This window comes from Eubalaena glacialis, chromosome 9 (genome assembly GCF_028564815.1).
Source record: "Eubalaena glacialis isolate mEubGla1 chromosome 9, mEubGla1.1.hap2.+ XY, whole genome shotgun sequence".
NCBI classification, from domain to species: Eukaryota; Metazoa; Chordata; class Mammalia; order Artiodactyla; family Balaenidae; genus Eubalaena; species Eubalaena glacialis.
In genome coordinates, this window is record NC_083724.1 from 10,891,921 (window position 1) to 10,908,444 (window position 16,524).

General features: G+C 43.5%; 1 protein-coding gene and 1 non-coding gene across 3 annotated transcripts in view; one reads left to right on the forward strand and one right to left on the reverse strand.

Annotated features, from left to right (window-relative positions):
- Positions 1–16,524, forward strand: part of MAPKAP1 (MAPK associated protein 1) — a 238,225-nt gene that overhangs the window by 195,490 nt on the left and 26,211 nt on the right. For both annotated transcript variants that reach the window (XM_061199926.1, XM_061199927.1), the window contains one exon: positions 13,742–13,879. In XM_061199926.1, coding sequence (XP_061055909.1) covers positions 13,742–13,879 — 138 coding nt within the window. The remainder of the gene's footprint in view (positions 1–13,741; positions 13,880–16,524) is intronic.
- On the reverse strand, positions 585–691 carry LOC133098477 (U6 spliceosomal RNA). Its single transcript, XR_009702177.1, has one exon. It is a non-coding gene; the product is annotated as a U6 spliceosomal RNA (small nuclear RNA).

The window sequence follows — 16,524 nt, forward strand, 5'->3', positions numbered from 1 at the left end:
ATCAGCTATACATATACATATATCCCCATATCTCTTCCCTCTTGCGTCTCCCTCCCTCCCAGCCTCCCTATCCCACCCCTCTAGGTGGTCACAAAGCACCGAGCTGATCTCCCTGTGCTATGTGGCTGCTTCCCACTAGCTATCGGTTTTACATTTGGTAGTGTATATATGTCCATGCCACTCTCTCACTTTGTCCCAGCTTACCCTTCCCCCTTCCCCCTTCCCGTGTCCTCAAGTCCATCCTCTAGTAGGTCTGAGTCTTTATTCCCGTCCTGCCCCTAGGTTCTTCAAAACCTTTTTTTTTTTTTTAGATTCCATATATATGCGTTAGCATACGGTATTTGTTTTTCTCTTTCTGACTTACTTCACTCTGTATGACAGACTCTAGGTCCATCCACCTCACTACAAATAACTCAATTTCGTTTCTTTTTATGGCTGAGTAATAGTCCATTGTATATATGTTCCGCATCTTCTTTATCCATTCATCTGTCGATGGACACTTCCATGTCCTGACTATTGTAGATAGAGCTGCAATGAACATTGTGGTACATGACTCTTTTTGAATTATGGTTTTCTCAGGGTATAAAAATATGGAACGCTTCACGAATTTGCGTGTCATCCTTGCGCAGGGGCCATGCTAATCTTCTCTGTGTCGTTCCAGTTTTAGTACATGTGCTGCCAAAGCGAGCACTAGTCCACCATCTTGAAAGTGTTTAACCAGATCACTCAAATTAGGTAGTGGCTCTATTGGCAAACCCACGGTGGAGACTTGTCAGGTAGAAATAGATGATGATAGTAATGCAAGTGTCTCTGTCTAGAGCATTGGTTCTCAGAAGTGAGGTGACTGGAAGCTGGTCCCAGTCACCTCTGAATGCTTCCAGTGGCACACATAGCACCCTCTGGTGGAAAGTCACAACTGAGGAACTTCTAAAATATTAGATGTTGTCAGAACATTTGTTTCTGTTATGAATCTAAATTCAGTCTTTACCGTTATAAGCAAAAACTTCATTAATTAATCCTAAGTAATTTTGTGACAATCGGATAAACTGTGCCCACGAGTACTATATCATGCAGTGAATAAATAAGTTCATTTCCTACTCCCATGTAGGTGAGCTCAGGTATGTATTAAGACCCTTACTTCCTTCTTGGAAAGCAGATGATAACACCCTTTTCATTCTCACAACAACAACAAAAGGCTGCACACAGTAGTCCAGAAATTCTTTCTTTCTGAAACAGCATCTACTGCGAAGTTCAGGGCAGCAAACGTTCTTTATGAGCATTCAAGTGAGCAGCTGGGTTCTGAGATCAGTAAATAATTTATTTTATTTCATCTGACTAGCCAGGTGCTTCAGATCTTTCCTGACACTGATGGATGGTCTCCTCTGCTCGTCCATCCTGTGTCAGTCAGAGCAGAGATTCCACTTGCCCCCTGTGGCAGGTTCTTCTAAGTGGTGTGTGTCTGTGTGCGGCATTTACCCAGCAGCACTGCTGATTCCACAGAAAACCACCCGTCCACTCTGAGTTAGTGGTACGTGAGAGCGCAGAGCCGAGGCTCGGCATTCCCAAGCTCTGCGGTGCCGTGGTAGCAGCCTGCCTCCTGATTGGGGAGTAGGGACCAGTGTCCCAGTTTTACTATCTGCTGTTTGTTTCTGGGAAAGTCAGGGGATAAGAGACTCAAACTTTGATTTACAAGACCCAAAATTACATCAATTTTCCACCAGACTTTTTTTTTTTTTTTTTTTTTTTTTTAGTCTCAGCATTTCTTTTAATAACAAATTGTTAACTGAATAATCCCAGTGATAAGCAATGTGTTTTAAGTATACTGTGGTACAGCCATATACAGAAATGTTATAAAACCTTTGAGAGGAAGCCCTCTCAAAATTTTTATTGAAATGGGAATGTATCAATATGTTAAAATAGAAAAAATAACATTCACAGTATGATTTGCAGCTATGCAAATATGAGTATATGTACATAAACACATATATGCCAACACATGTATACATAAATATATATATATTTAAAAATTCCTCCAAGGAAATATATCAAAATGCTAACAATAGTTACCAATGGGTGGTAAAGTTACAAGTGATTGTTTTTCTTTTTTTCTGGGATTTTTACAGTGATCACATATGGCTTTTCTGTGGAAGGGAGATTTTTTCTTTTTTAAAAGCCTTTTCTCTTCACCATATTAAAAAGAGAAATGAATGAAGTAGTGTGTTACTGCCCATCCGGATATATCATATCTTACTGGTTGTCAAGCAGCATATCCTACATCATGCCCATCTCCAGTCACAGGCAGAAAGGACAGAAACTCAGGCACAAACACACCCCATCCAAACGGCAGTGCATTCACGCTAGGGAGCAGCCTAAGTAGCACCGTACGGCAACTTCAGTTCTCCACTCAAACCCCTCCCCGTCTCTCACCCAGCGTTTTAGGTTTACTTTCTGATGTGATACAGTACTCCTCCCACAAGCTGCACGTGGGGACAGACCATTTTAATCCTCTACTCTATGCCACTCAGTCTGTCCTTGAGGGAAATGCTACCCATTTAGTAAATTTACCCACCAAGCCAGAAATCACCGTCATTCTGGACACTTCTCCGTCATCAACGGAAACAGATAGGTAAGCCTTGCTGCTTTCTAAAAATGGCCAATCCTGCTTGGCAAATGACAGCATATGCTAAGATTTCTCACTCCTGCAGAGCATGGTCCACCAGACTTTTATATGAATGAAAAACTTTATTGGAGTCCATTAATGAAACCTGGGACAAAGATCTGATCTTTTTAAATAATATTAACAAGAAGAATGATAATTTTTAAAAGCAGTTATCGTTTACCAAATGCTTGCTATGTGCCAAGCACTCTGCTGATGACTCTCTTACATGCGTTGTCTCCTGTAATCATAGTACTTTATTAGATAGTACTGATATTATCTCCATTTTTTATGTGAGGAGACTGGGGTGTAGGGAAAATCTAGTAAGTAATGAAGCTGGGATCAGCACCCAAGACTGTCTGAGGCTGAGGCCTGTGGCTAACTACTAGATCATGCCTTGAATGTGGATCGTCATTGCACTAATACTCTGTATTTCTATCAATATAACAATGTACGGTATACAATGAACTTTCACCCCATTACCATATTTAATTGACACAGCACATTGACGATGTTATTCCCATTTCATGACAAAACTGAAGCTCGGAGGAGTTAATGAAATCATGCGATGTATATAAAGCACTTAGTGCTTCCTGGCACATAGCTGTTACTTAATAAGTACTAACTCTCTTTCCCTCCCTGTCGGCCATCAGATACACAGTAGGATATCCAGTCCCAGTAGCAGAACTGGGACTGAAACTCAATCCTATACACTAAATCCAGTCCATCACGTGACAGATGCCTCAGTCATTAATAACGTCCCTTCGCCAAGGAAGTGATTATTTCTAGTTGGCCAGTTCCAAAACTTCTGCCCATCCCTCACTCCCCCCATCCCAGCGTCTGGAGGTCAGTGTCGGTGTAGCACGCGCGCTGCTAGCCCATCCTCCATTCACGTTGTTAATCAGTCACTGCACTTCTTTCCTCTGGGCCCACACCTGACCTCAGAATCACTTCCAACACAGCCTTTTGTTTTTCTTCACCACGTGGCATGTTGGATCTTAGTTCCCCGACCAGGGATCAAACCCGCATCCCCTGCATTGGACGCACGGAGTCTTAACAACTGGACCACCAGGGAAGTCCCATCCAACACAGCCTTATAGGCAGCCCCTACCAATCAGTTGGCGTTGGTTCGTTCTTAAGTTGAAATCTATTTGCCATCCATGCTCTGTCAACCTGGAAAACTCACCAAACAAAGCCATCATTCCTGTATTTCCCAAAAATATTTTTGGACTATTTCATCTTGTCTGCTTCCCTTCCATGTCGGGCGTAAAAGTACAGGTGCCCTTTAAGTGTAGACCTTGCCTGAGCTTATACCAAGTTGAGATTTTTTTCCATTAACTTGAGCTCCTGTATGCTTGACCATAGGATCAGGCACTAAGACATGGGTGCTACCCAAACATGCCAAGGCTGGCAGGTTGAAGTAGGTTTGGGGAAATTGAATCTAAAAGGGTCAGATGGTGAATGCCAGCCATGATCTAAGAAGCCCATAGTATACTATCAATAAGTTGTTGTTGGCTGGCTGACGGAAACTGAATTACAACACACCAGCCAAGGGGCTGCCCATAAACCCATGTAAGACTCAAGGCAGAGAAGGTCAAGACATGACCATAGCATACCTCTCATTTATATGGTACTTTAAGGCAGTGGTTCCTACCATGACCGTGTATCAGACTCACCAGTCCTGGCCTCATACCAGACCTGCTGGCTCAGAATCTCTCCTTAATTGTGGGGTTTGGGAAATGCAATCTCACAGTATTTAAAGGACTTTCTTACCCCTTATCTCTTTGTCCAACGCTTGTTTTTACTGATTGGGCAGGTCAGCCTGGTTTTCCCAGCACAGGGTCTCAGGCTGAGAAATGTTTTGATAGTTGTGCCACTTGTGCTAACTTGACTCCTTCACCTTTTCATTTGTCGATATTGACCATCCCCAAGTCACCAAAGGAATATGTTACTGAATACATAATACACCATGAATCCCATCTGTGTCATTACTGCATATATAATCTAACATAATTCTGTATAGGATATACAAATTCTGTATAGGGTTTACAGATAAAGATTATATTATAAAACAACCTCTACCAAAAGTTTCCATGGTTACCTCCATTATCTCTTCATAAAACAATCCATATGCATAATCATAACACTTGTGATCACAGTAGTTTTTTAACAAAAGCATCAAGTACAGTAGCACACACCTTAGAGAAAGCAAAGAGATTTCATCTCATAAACAACTCCAAGATTGTAATGGCTGCCCAGAGCATTGTGCTGAGGTAGCATCTCAAGTTGTATCTGAGGGCAACATAAACTCTGTGATTGATTAAAAATGTCTGCCTTGGGCCTGAGCATGATGAGAGGCAGCATGTTTGCCATCTGTTGTCTTTCCTGGTTTATTCTACTGCAGTTACTATTTAACCCTCCGGTCAGTACCTACAAGCCAGCACTCAAAGAAGACCTTATCACAGTATTATTTTTTAATATGTACTATGCAAACTTAAGAAACACATTACAACACAAAACTATGTGAGTGGAAGCAACAGCTGTGGCCTGGACTTTATTACTCCTCAAGCTCACTCTGACGCTGAAAGTAGTTCATGTGGTTGTATGAATAAAATATTCGCCCCCGTTATTTTCCAATGGGATACCTATGGAGTACAGTTCAAGTAATTACGTAATCTGGAAATTCATGTTCTTAAGAAATGGATTGATCTTCCTTCCACTTTTCCATTTCATATTGAATACTAAGGAGATACCCGTCTCCATTCAAAGGCACTAAAATGTTCATGAGGAGACTTGCATCATGTTTAACTCCAGGATCCCTGGGTCCTTGAGTAATTTGAGAGTGCAACTTCTAGCATTCTAGTATTTTTTAAAATATTTATTTATGGCTGTGTCGGGTCTTAGTTGCAGCACGCGGAGTCTTTCGTTGTGGCGCACAGGCTTCTCTCTAGTTGTGGCGTGCGGGTTTTCTCTCTCTCGTTGTGGTGCGTGGGCTCCAGAGCACATGGGCTCTGTAGTTGTGGCGTGCAGGCTCCAGAGCATGTGGGTTCTGTAGTTGTGGCACATGGGCTCTCCAGTTGTGGCATGCGGGCTTAGTTGCCCCACAGCATGTGGGATCTTGGTTCCCCAACCAGGGATCGAACCTGCGTCCCCTGCATTGGAAGGCGGATTCTTAACCACTGGACCACCAGGGAAGTCCCAGCATTCTAGTGTTAATAGTAATAAACTAGCAATAAATTCTAGTATTAAATGATTGTTCTCTCCCTATTGTGACAACATTTTCTGAACCAAAATTTGGAATAGAGTTTATCAAATCCTAATGAATTTATGAGGTAGCAGGACAGATACTATCAAGACTGCCTCCAGAAAATTTCTTTACCACATTAATGCTTAATGCAGTGATCAAGTCAAGGGAAAATCCCCTGACAGGGAATGTCGGAAACTCGAGAGGCTTTTTCTAACTGTATACTTTCCTCTCTGCTCCCAGATCTACCCTTTTGAGAATTCCTGTTCAGTAATCCACGGTTACTAGTGACAATGTGTCAGGCTCCTCAGATGGCTGAGAAAGAATTAAGAATTGGAAAAAGTTGAGAACCACTGGCATAATGGAATTAGTGGGAATCGGATACGTGAGAGTTTGCCAAGGTTCCGTATTCTTTTTACCACTTCCTCATCCTTGGCACTTGAGCTCTGACGATGTACTGGGGCCTGGGCCTAGGGACGATCAGGTTTTTCCGCATTCTGCAGGTGATATTATAAATTCTCTTAGGAAACACAGCATTACTGCTGTGTTTGTGGCGCACGGTCTTTGTTGCTCCGCGGCATGTGAGATCTTCCCAGACCAGGGCTCGAACCCGTGTTCCCTGCACTGGCAGGCGGATTCTTAACCACTGCGCCACCAGGCAAGCCCCTATACTGTCATGCATTTGATCACTGTAAACGTAATGCATAGTGAGACAAAGTGGGTCTTTTTAAGCCCTAGCTTGGTAGTATGGGATGTGAATTATGGTTATAGCTCTGTCATTAATGGGTGACATCAGACAAGTCATATCCCCGCCCTGAGCCTCAATTTCTTCATATGGGAAATGAAAGCCCCAGACTAGGTGATCTCTCATTAAGCCCAAACAGCCTTTGTGTCTGATCCTGTGTGTAAATTCAGAGAAGTATCAAAGACTTCCCTGCCTGCTCTGTAGATGCTATCGATTGGCTGTATAAATTCAGCAAAATCCACTCTGGCAAAGAGTTGTTCAGTGACACTCCCCAGGGGCTTTTCCAGGCTTTCATAGGCTCTAGGTAACCTGAAGACAAGAGGACTGTAGAATTGTATAAAAAGCTACTCCAGGATTTAACAGCAGTGGGGCTTTTGTAGTCTTGGATTCACAGTTGTAGGAAATTGATGAATGAACCACAGCTCATGATGTCCAAGCAAATAAGCAATAACTCAGGAAATACACTGAGGCGTGGAATGTTAAATGCCCTAATTTTTGCCAAACTGGTATTTCAGCTTACTAGAAGGGTATTTTAAGTGTGCCTTGTGGGGCAGCTGTGCCTTCTAGGAGTCAAGCATATAGGAAACAGCTGACGTGTCGGAACACACACCGACTGGACTTAGTCCCGTAGACCTGGGCTTCAACCCCAGCTTTGCCGTTTCCTAACTTGATTCACCCTGGTCAAGTATGTCATTTCACCTTTCTGAGGTCATTTTTAATAATAATTTTGATAATAATTGAGCCTTTATTATGTGCCAGGCACTCTGCTCTTTTGTACATGCTTAGGCCATTCTACCTTCATGACACCCTAGGAGTTGGTACTGTTGTTTCCTCATTTTACAAAGGAGAAAGCTCAGGCTTACCGAGGGAGAAGTAACTTTGCCCAGGATAATACCAGTGAGATCAAGATCTCCAGATTCATGACTTGGAGACCTTGTAGGGCAGGGGTTCCCTAGCACAAACGTTTCCGCAACTTCCAGATGTGAGAACGTTCTTCCTGATGTTGAATTGAACTCTTGGAGGCTGCTGGGAAGAGGTTTGCCCTCTTGGTGATGGGAGGTTATTGCAAGGATTCGTGGGGATGAGGGCATTGGTCTTCCCAGGTGGACAGTTGTTCTGGATCCCGGTGCTTCCAGTACTGGGGTATAGAGCCTGTCCCAGAGAGAATCACCTCCCACCCCCACCCCAGACTAGCGCCAGGCAGGTCCCTTGTTCCTGTCCCTCCCAGGGCTCTCTGAGCTCACTCCCCTGTCCTGACCCTCATCACTGGGTCTGTGTCACATCCCTTAGCCCAGTGCCTGACTCCGGGTAACAGTAGTCATGAGAAGTAGTCGTATATGTCACTAGCTATGGATTAAGCACTATTCCAAGCACTTTTACAAGTCTTACTTCACTTAATCCTCATAACAAGCCCATGAGGTGGATCTTATTATCATCACCATCTATTTATAGCAACCTTCCCAAAGTCACATAGTTAGGAAGTAGGGAAGCTGATACCCGAACTCAGGACTCCGTGACTCCAAAGTCCCCTATTCCTAACCTCTCTGCACTACTGCCTTTAAATGTAAAATGGGATGCTACTGCCTTCCTGGTAGAGATGTGGTGCGCTCTCAATAAGTTGCTACACGCAAAAGGACCCAGCACAGGGGCTGCCCAAAGTAGGTACCCAGTCTGTGTTAGCAGAAGATGATATACAGGGCTCATTTCCTCTTATGGAAATCTTTTGGTTAGCTAAAACAGACAAGGGTCTCCTTGTGATAACTCTAAAGCATTGGACAAATAGTCTCCCCAGAGAGCTGTATATACATTATAGTTGCATTTTTGTTTATTTTGAGCTGTCTTGTTAAGGAAGGATTTATATGCTGGCGTTGATGTAGGACAGCAATCAGGCAGTGTTTTCTGCCTTTGACAGTTGGTGTGATAGTTTGCTTCCAGTGAAGTTTGACTCACTGTATCTGCAAGCTGTCAGAAGTGGGAACATGAAAAGGTCATGACGGATGGCTTTGGATAAGTGGGTTGGGGAGGAGAGCTGGTAAAGGAGACAAATGGCCTCCTTGTTTCCGAGGGAAGGGGCTGACCCTGGCCGCTTCGGGCCAGCCCCCATCCTCCTCACCGGCTGGGCTGCTGGGGTGGAACCTCCCTGGGACCGTTTGTCAGAGTGGCACCGGCTTGGGCATAACGCAGCTCCTGGGAGCCCTTCCCAGCAGCCCAGCCCCTCAGGGACTGGAGAACTGCTAGGTGGAAGTAGTCTTCAGTTTAGGATCACTTCTCATGATTACCAGTTACAGAATTCAACATACTCACTTCCTCACATTTTAAAAATTGGGAGGGAATTCCCTGGCGGTCCAGTGGTTAGGACTCCACGCTTTCACTGCCAGGGGCGCGGGTTCAACCCCTTGTCGGGGAACTAAGATCCCGCAGCTACATGGCGTTGCCAAAAATAAATAAATAAATAAAATAAAAAATAAAAATTGGGAAAGAGTACTGAATTCTGAAGTAGAAACAAACAAACAAAAGTCAACTTTTAAAATGATGTTTGTTTTTATTTTTGGTGAAATTTCTACTTTGGAAAAATATAGAAAAGAAAAGGATGTAATCCCACTGGCCAGAGTTGACTTGACCACCCTTACCAATATGAAGCATATCCTTTTGATCTCTTTTCTATAAATATTTTTCTGTCCTTTTCACCTAGTGTCATAAGAATTTTTCCAAGTCAGAGCTTTTCTTATACATAATTTTTCATGGTTGTATTGTATTCTGACATGGTTGTATTAACTCTTGTTGGCCATTTAAGTTGGAGAAATGTAAACTTAACAAAAGCCAGCTTCCCTTGTATTCTTGGACGTATGTTTATAATTTGAATTACTTTAAAATAGTGCATAAATGACACTTTAAGGAGTGCCTCTGCCTTTCCTTCAGTGACTTTACACAAAAACTTTTCAGAACCATGCTCAGTGGTCAAACAGAAGAATATTGATAGGATTTCATGCTCCAGTTTGCCATGTATGAACAAAAATAGGTGTACATTTATTGGCACATTTGAATATTATTTGTTCCTTGGTGAAAATTGAGAGAGGAAACTAAAGACTAGGTGGGCAGAATTTCTTATCACATCTTCTTGACTTAGCTGAATGGGGCCGTGCAGAGCAGTAGAAAGTATCATACTTGGGAACCAGATGGCTCTGGGTATGAACACAGCTTTCCCACTTAAAAGCTCCCCAGCCTTGGGCTTCCCTGGTGGCGCAGTGGTTAAGAATCCACCTGCCAGTGCAGGGGACACAGGTTCAAGCCCTGGTCAGGGAAGACCCCACGTGCCGCGGAGCAACTAAGCCCGTCCGCCACAACTACTGAGCCTGTGCTCTAGAGCCCGCGAGCCCCAACTGCTGAGCCCGCACGCCTAGAGCCCGAGCTCTACAACAAGAGAAGCCACCGCAGTGAGAAGCCCACGCACCGCAACAAAGAGTAGCCCCTGCTCACCGCAACTAGAGGAAGCCCACGTGCAGCAACGAAGACCCAACGCAGCCAAATCAATCAATCAATCAATCAATATCCCCAGCCTTAGACAAGTACCATCATCTCTCCTAGCATATGTTATGTGAAACACCTCACACAGTTCCTGCAGAATAGTGCAGTGGCTGAGGGGACAGATTTTGGAACCAGATTACCTGGCTCTCTTCAAATTCCAGCTTTGCCACTTTGTAGCTGTGTAAACTTGGGCAAGTTACTTAACCTCCCTGTGTTTCAGGTTCCTCATCTATAAAATAGGGGAAAACATAGTAACCAACTTCATAAGGTTATTATGAGATTTGAATCAATACATGCAAAGGATTTCTAACCTTTCTGGCACATAGTTGATGCCAGTTAATGCTTCACCGCTCTTTGCCCCTGACCTGGCCTGTAGCACCAGCCTCCAAACTGGTTTCCTCTCCACCAGGCTGCCTCCTCCTGTTTGCTTCCCGGCTGGATTCCACAGACTCTGTCTTCAACAGTAGTGGGGTCTGGGTGTGCTCAGGAAAATGGGCTCCGGCAGTGGGCTGCCACTTGTCCAGCAAGAGCGAATAGGGTCCTGTGGGGCCGTGTGCCCTGCTTTAAGAAGCCGGACTCACGTATCTCGAGCAGGGTGAGGTTATTTAATGTACAAAAGGATTTTTCCCATCAGGAAAGATTCCCCTACAGGTTTCTTTAAATAGTGACTCCTCTAGGCAGGCGAGTGTTTTACAGATCATTAACTACTTGACTGAAAGCCTGCAGGGCAGAGAAACTTAAAACTAAAGTGTTGGGAGCCCCTGCCAATTACAGATCAATCCAAAATGAAGATAAAGTATCTCTGAAACTAGAAGTCACTGGGAAAATGTGATTTGATTCAGAAAAAAATCTGATTTCCACGCATCTCTTTTGGAACACACCACTTGTTTAAACGGTGTTCCACCTGCCTGCCTGTCTTGAATCTAGTGCGCTCGTCTCCCACGTCTTCATCCCCAAACTGCAGGCTTGGGGTTCCCCTCTGTGAACAGTGACTGCACAATAACCCCAGGAAAGGGTGTCTTTGGGAAAGTGTTCTTGTGGCCGAGCAGAGCTTAGGCAATTGATGCAGAGATACAGCCCATAATGGATGAACTATACAGTAACAATTTGCAGATAAAAATAATAGAAGTTAAAGTATACTTTACATGATAAAAGAAAGATGAAAGAGGACGAGAGTCTGTTATATCTGAGATGGTTACAAAAGTCCTGCTTTGTGAAGTAGGTTCTGTTGAAAAGATTGATGCAATGGGGAGTGACCTTGGCTTGGAGCAGGAGCTGGTGATGTATGTATGCGCATCCCTCTGCTAAATGGACCCAGATTTGTAGCACTAATATACATGGGAGCCCAGAACCAAACTCACTACGGCAATAAATCAACAGCCACTTTGGGTGTCATTTCTGGTTTATATTCCACTATTGTTGTATCACTTTAATTCATGTCACTATCATCTTTTCATCTGGAACAGTTTTATATAATTTTCCAGTGGAGTTACCTGACAAATCCTATCAAATTAACAAGCTACATTAACAATATTGACTGACTACGGCTTCAGGAGTTGCAGGGCCGTAGAACAAAATTTTAAAACCGTGTCTCTCTGACGATGATCTTTCCCCCTCCCTTTCTGAGAAAGGAATATGGGGCAGGGTTTATTGCACATAAGAGATCTGCACATTTATTTTGCTCTGCTCATTTTGACTTTTATAAATGTCAAAACAAGAAGCAGAAGGGAAAAAAAAACACTACCAACAACCACGGTGTAAGTACTTTTCTTCTTTCAGGGAACTATAGAAATGTCCAGATCTTTAACATTTAATGACCAAATTGGAGGGAAGAGTGTAACTGGGTAATCTATTTTAAGTGAAATGTAATAAAATTGGTCTCCTGATACATTCTCACCCTCCTGAAATCATCTAGACCTGAACGTCCAGAGTCAATTGGGCTTATGACGTTATGCCTAATTGAAATACGGTGTTCCTGAAATATGTCTAATGACAAATTCCAGCGTTCGATTAATAAAAAATACCGATTGTTCGTCTTTTCCAAAGACCACACGGTAATGACCAGGGTTAAGCAACTGAACTGCAGTGTCTCCTTCAGACAGTAGGTGAGACTCTTCCGTAGTCTGTCCAGTCTTCTGCCTTTGTCTGACTGCTATTTGGGATTTCTGTATTCATAAAGTAAAACAGAGATGAATGGAGTGTGTGGCAGAACTAATCACTAGGATTTTGTTTGTTTTCTTTTTTAATTTTAAATTTGGTCTGACTGTGGTCATGGTGTTCTTTTGATTTTTGTTTTTTAATTTAGCTATTTCTTTTACGTGCCTTATGGCCTACTAAGTTTTCTCACAATATATTTTAAAATTTCTAAGTGTGATCTGTAGGATGAAATATGTTAATTCTGGTTGTCTTTTCTGTTGCAGTATGAACACTTGATTGTTTTAATTATTTCTTATATTTTTACTTCGTTTTGCTTTTTTTCACTTTGAGCCTGACCTTGAAACTGTGGCCTAAAAATTAATTACTTTTAAGATTCCATCTGGGGTCCACTCTGGAAGGATATTGAAGGGTTTTGTTTCACTTCATGAACAGATTCCTCGATTTTCAATACAAGGAAAAAGGGAGCATCTAGCCAAAACCTTTGTGTCAGGCTGGGCACCTTCTGCTTGGTGATACCAGGAGAGCAATTGCTGTGCGTTTCTGCAGTTATCCCAGGACACCCTCCATCCCTGGCGTTACCTTGGTTCTCCTAACACCTTTGCTCCCAGTCGCTGCACAGTGTGTTATGTCTTTCACAGCTCTGAAAATGAAACCTGAAGTCCCTGTAGTTAATGTTCTGGATTCCTGTTAGAAAGTCTTTGTTACATAAAGTGCACACCCAGTGCTGTCTCTCCATCGGTGGAGAAGCAGTGACCTCCACAGCCTGAAGCCAGGCTCCAAGACTTGAACTTGGAATGTTTAATGTGAAGGATCCTTTGATCCTCCTGTGACTTCCTTTAAATACAGTATGGATAATTATTTAGTGTCAGAGAATTATTTAGTAAGAGAGAGAGATTTTTCCTATTTTTAGTGTGCAAGATTTTTCCAGATCAGAAACTCTTCATTGGTAGCCTAGCTATTTAGGCATAGGTGATGTTACAGCTTATCTGTCCAACCCAGATCTTCTAAAACAAAACAAAACAAAACAGAGACCACTGATCAAAATTGTTTAAATGAACCTTTTCTTATAGTAACTATATTTCATTAACAATATGTAGATAAACTCTATATTGTATCTGTGTTATATCTAAGGAGGTAAGCTTCTTAATACCTTTTTATATGGTTTTTGGTTGTTCCCCCTCCCCCGCTCCGACCCCAGCTCACCCACCCAGGAAACCAGACTGTGCAGCTTCTCTGTGCCATTTGGAGTCTCCTTATGTCTGTCTTAAGAAGCCTATGGCATTCCCCAAAGCCCTAGAAAGAGCTCATGTTCATGCAATTTAGGATTTATAAGACAGGTCAAATGATTACACTGAAATCACTTACACCTTGTACTTCTTGTGGCTTCTTTTTTGTCCTCCCGTTGGCCTTACAGGTATCTCTGGAGACAAAGTAGAGATAGACCCAGTTACGAATCAGAAAGCCAGCACTAAGTTTTGGATTAAGCAGAAACCCATCTCAATCGATTCTGACCTGCTCTGTGCCTGTGACCTTGCTGAAGAAAAAAGCCCCAGTGAGTAGTCCCTTTTATTTATGTCTCCTTCCCCTCTTTCTCCCTTCCCTTCTGTGTGCTGGGTACCAGGAGAATATATTGCCACTGTGTCCTTTTTTCCTTGGGTCTGTTTAATTCATTACCAGAAATTTCTTTTAATTAAATGGGATTGTATTATGGTGCCCAGAGCCTGACATGGGCCCCTGTTCTGTTCAGTCTTGATGGCAGTAGAGAACCTCACAGTGATTCCTGACCTCAGTAGCCCCCTGCTGAGGGTTGGGGGCACAGGGGCAGATTCCTGACGGGAATCTGCACTCACCAGAGCCCTCATTTCACTTTGTGCTCCCTTCCCCTTCCCGTTTGGGGTACTAGACCTGTCAGACCTGGACCTGCCTTCCTTCCTTGCCAGATCGAGGGAAGTTGGAGGATTTCCTGTGGCGGCTGAAGACTAGATTTAGATATCCATCATGCCAGAGGTGTCATCACCCTCCAGATTATTGGCAGCTGCATGACCTACCAGCTCGTAATTAAACTCCTGCCTGGTCCTGCAGAAGCGATCACTGCTGGGTTGGCACTCCTCTGTTTAAATTATCAAAGTAGATATAGTCTGGGTGTATATTTTAGCATATTATATTTTTGCAGTTAAGTAATTGAGTATAGCCTTTAGATTAATCATTTTTAGGGCTTCAGTCCCATCAAGAGGCAGAAAGGACACAGATCGCAGTGATATTCCTCCATGGAAGAAAGGATTTGTTAGTTGCCTGGAGAAGGCTATAAGACAGTGGTTCTCAAATCCAGTGCGTTACCAGCACTGCCTGCAGAGCCTATTTAGAACGCAGCCACCCAGGACCCACCCCAGTAGGTTCCAATTTAGTAACTTGGAGTATGACCTAAGCACCCAATTTGTGTTAATCCCCTTTATTCCAGTGTCTGCTAAATTGGGGAACAAATATAAAGAATGACATACTTAAAAGGAACAGTAAGAAATCTAAAGGCCAGCAAGTGTCTATAATATGGCTCAAGTTTTTGAGATGAAACTGATTAAACAGGGGCTTAAAGAACAAAAACTCGGCCTGCGGACTGGGCACATATGCCACTTGGCCTCATTTATGGTTGGGTATTTAATTGTTTTGTCAAATCCAGCAGTGCTGGGCTACATGGTCTCCTCTTTTCAACTCATTAACCTACAGCTTAGCAAGAAGGGAGAACATAGTGGTGCAGGGGAAAGGAGTAAAGCCATGCCTACCCCGCTTCCCACCATTCCTGTCATCCCAGTGAGTCCTCGATGGCTTGCAGAGGCAAGATGGCTGCCAGAAGGAGTGGTGAGAAAATCGCCTGCTACTCTTGGGCCCTTGCCCCAAGGCAGCCAGATTCCATCTGCCTTTAGATAAACATCTTCTTCCTAATTCCTCTCACTCCAGCCAGTCAACCAGTAAAAATTTCATTGTTCGAGCATCTTTCTTCCCAAGAACTCAGAATGCTTTGAAAAGTAACATTTTATAAATTCTCCATGTCTCTGAGAAATGAAAGGCAATCACTTACACGTTGCATAGGGGGATAAACTGGAGTGGCGAGGTTAGAGAAAGAGCTAGAAATAGGATTCAGATTTCCCTTACATTCACACCAAGACACTCACTGTGTCCAGGAGGGCTGTGATTCAGGCACCAAACGGTAAAGGATGTAACACACCCAACCTAGGAGGGAATGAAACAGATGCACAGCTACCACCTTTCTGTTGCCTCTTAAGGTCATTCAGTCAAAAAGTAATGTAATTATCACACATCTGTGAGAGCGAGGCCAAGTTCCAAGCATTAGGGATCCAGAGCAGATGTGGGCCCCACCATTTCAATACGACTGTATTGACAGTCGAGCAGGAGAGTCTTTTGTCGTATTCTTAGACCTACTGAACGGTTCTGTGTAAAAACTGCACATGTAGGTTTTATAGAGGTTTCCCCCTCTCTCACTCTGGCCCCAGAGATCTAGAACTATGACCCTTTCCTGAACAGAGAGGCACACTGCCTGCCCCAGTAAGATACTTCCTGAGTCCCCGTCCCCACCACAGCACTTTCAGACCTTGTCCCTGGGTTCTCAGGGCCCGGGGTGTGTGTGTGTGTGTGTGTGTGTGTGTGTAGGGCAGAGTTGGGCATGAGGCCTCCCCTTCAAACAAAGGATTCTGCATTTAATCCCTACCAATTTGGGGATTCTGCACTTAAAAAGTCAATTGATAAAAAGGATTTTGCTGTTTTCAAAAAATGTTTGAAAGTTGCAGGCTCACAGAATAAAATTCAGACTCCTCAGCATAGCCTTTACAGACCTTGACTCCTCCAAGCTCACAGCCCATAATTTCTCATCCTGAACTTGAGCTGTGGTCACTGTGAACTGCTGGCACACGAACACACCTTGAATTTTGTGCTTCTGCTGTTCCCACTGCCAGGAATACACCTCCACCCTGACCCTCTCTTTAATTCATGGACACCTCAGTTTCCTCACACCCGGCCCACTCATTTTTCAAGATCCAGCTCCAGTGTCAGGCTCTCTCTGTAATTTTGCCCCCAGGCGTTTGCACACACCTCTGGTAAAGCAGCTCACACGCTGTGCTGTTTACTTGCGGTCTGACCCTGTCTCCCACCCCCACCTCCATGCTGAACTCATTGACCAGAGACTGG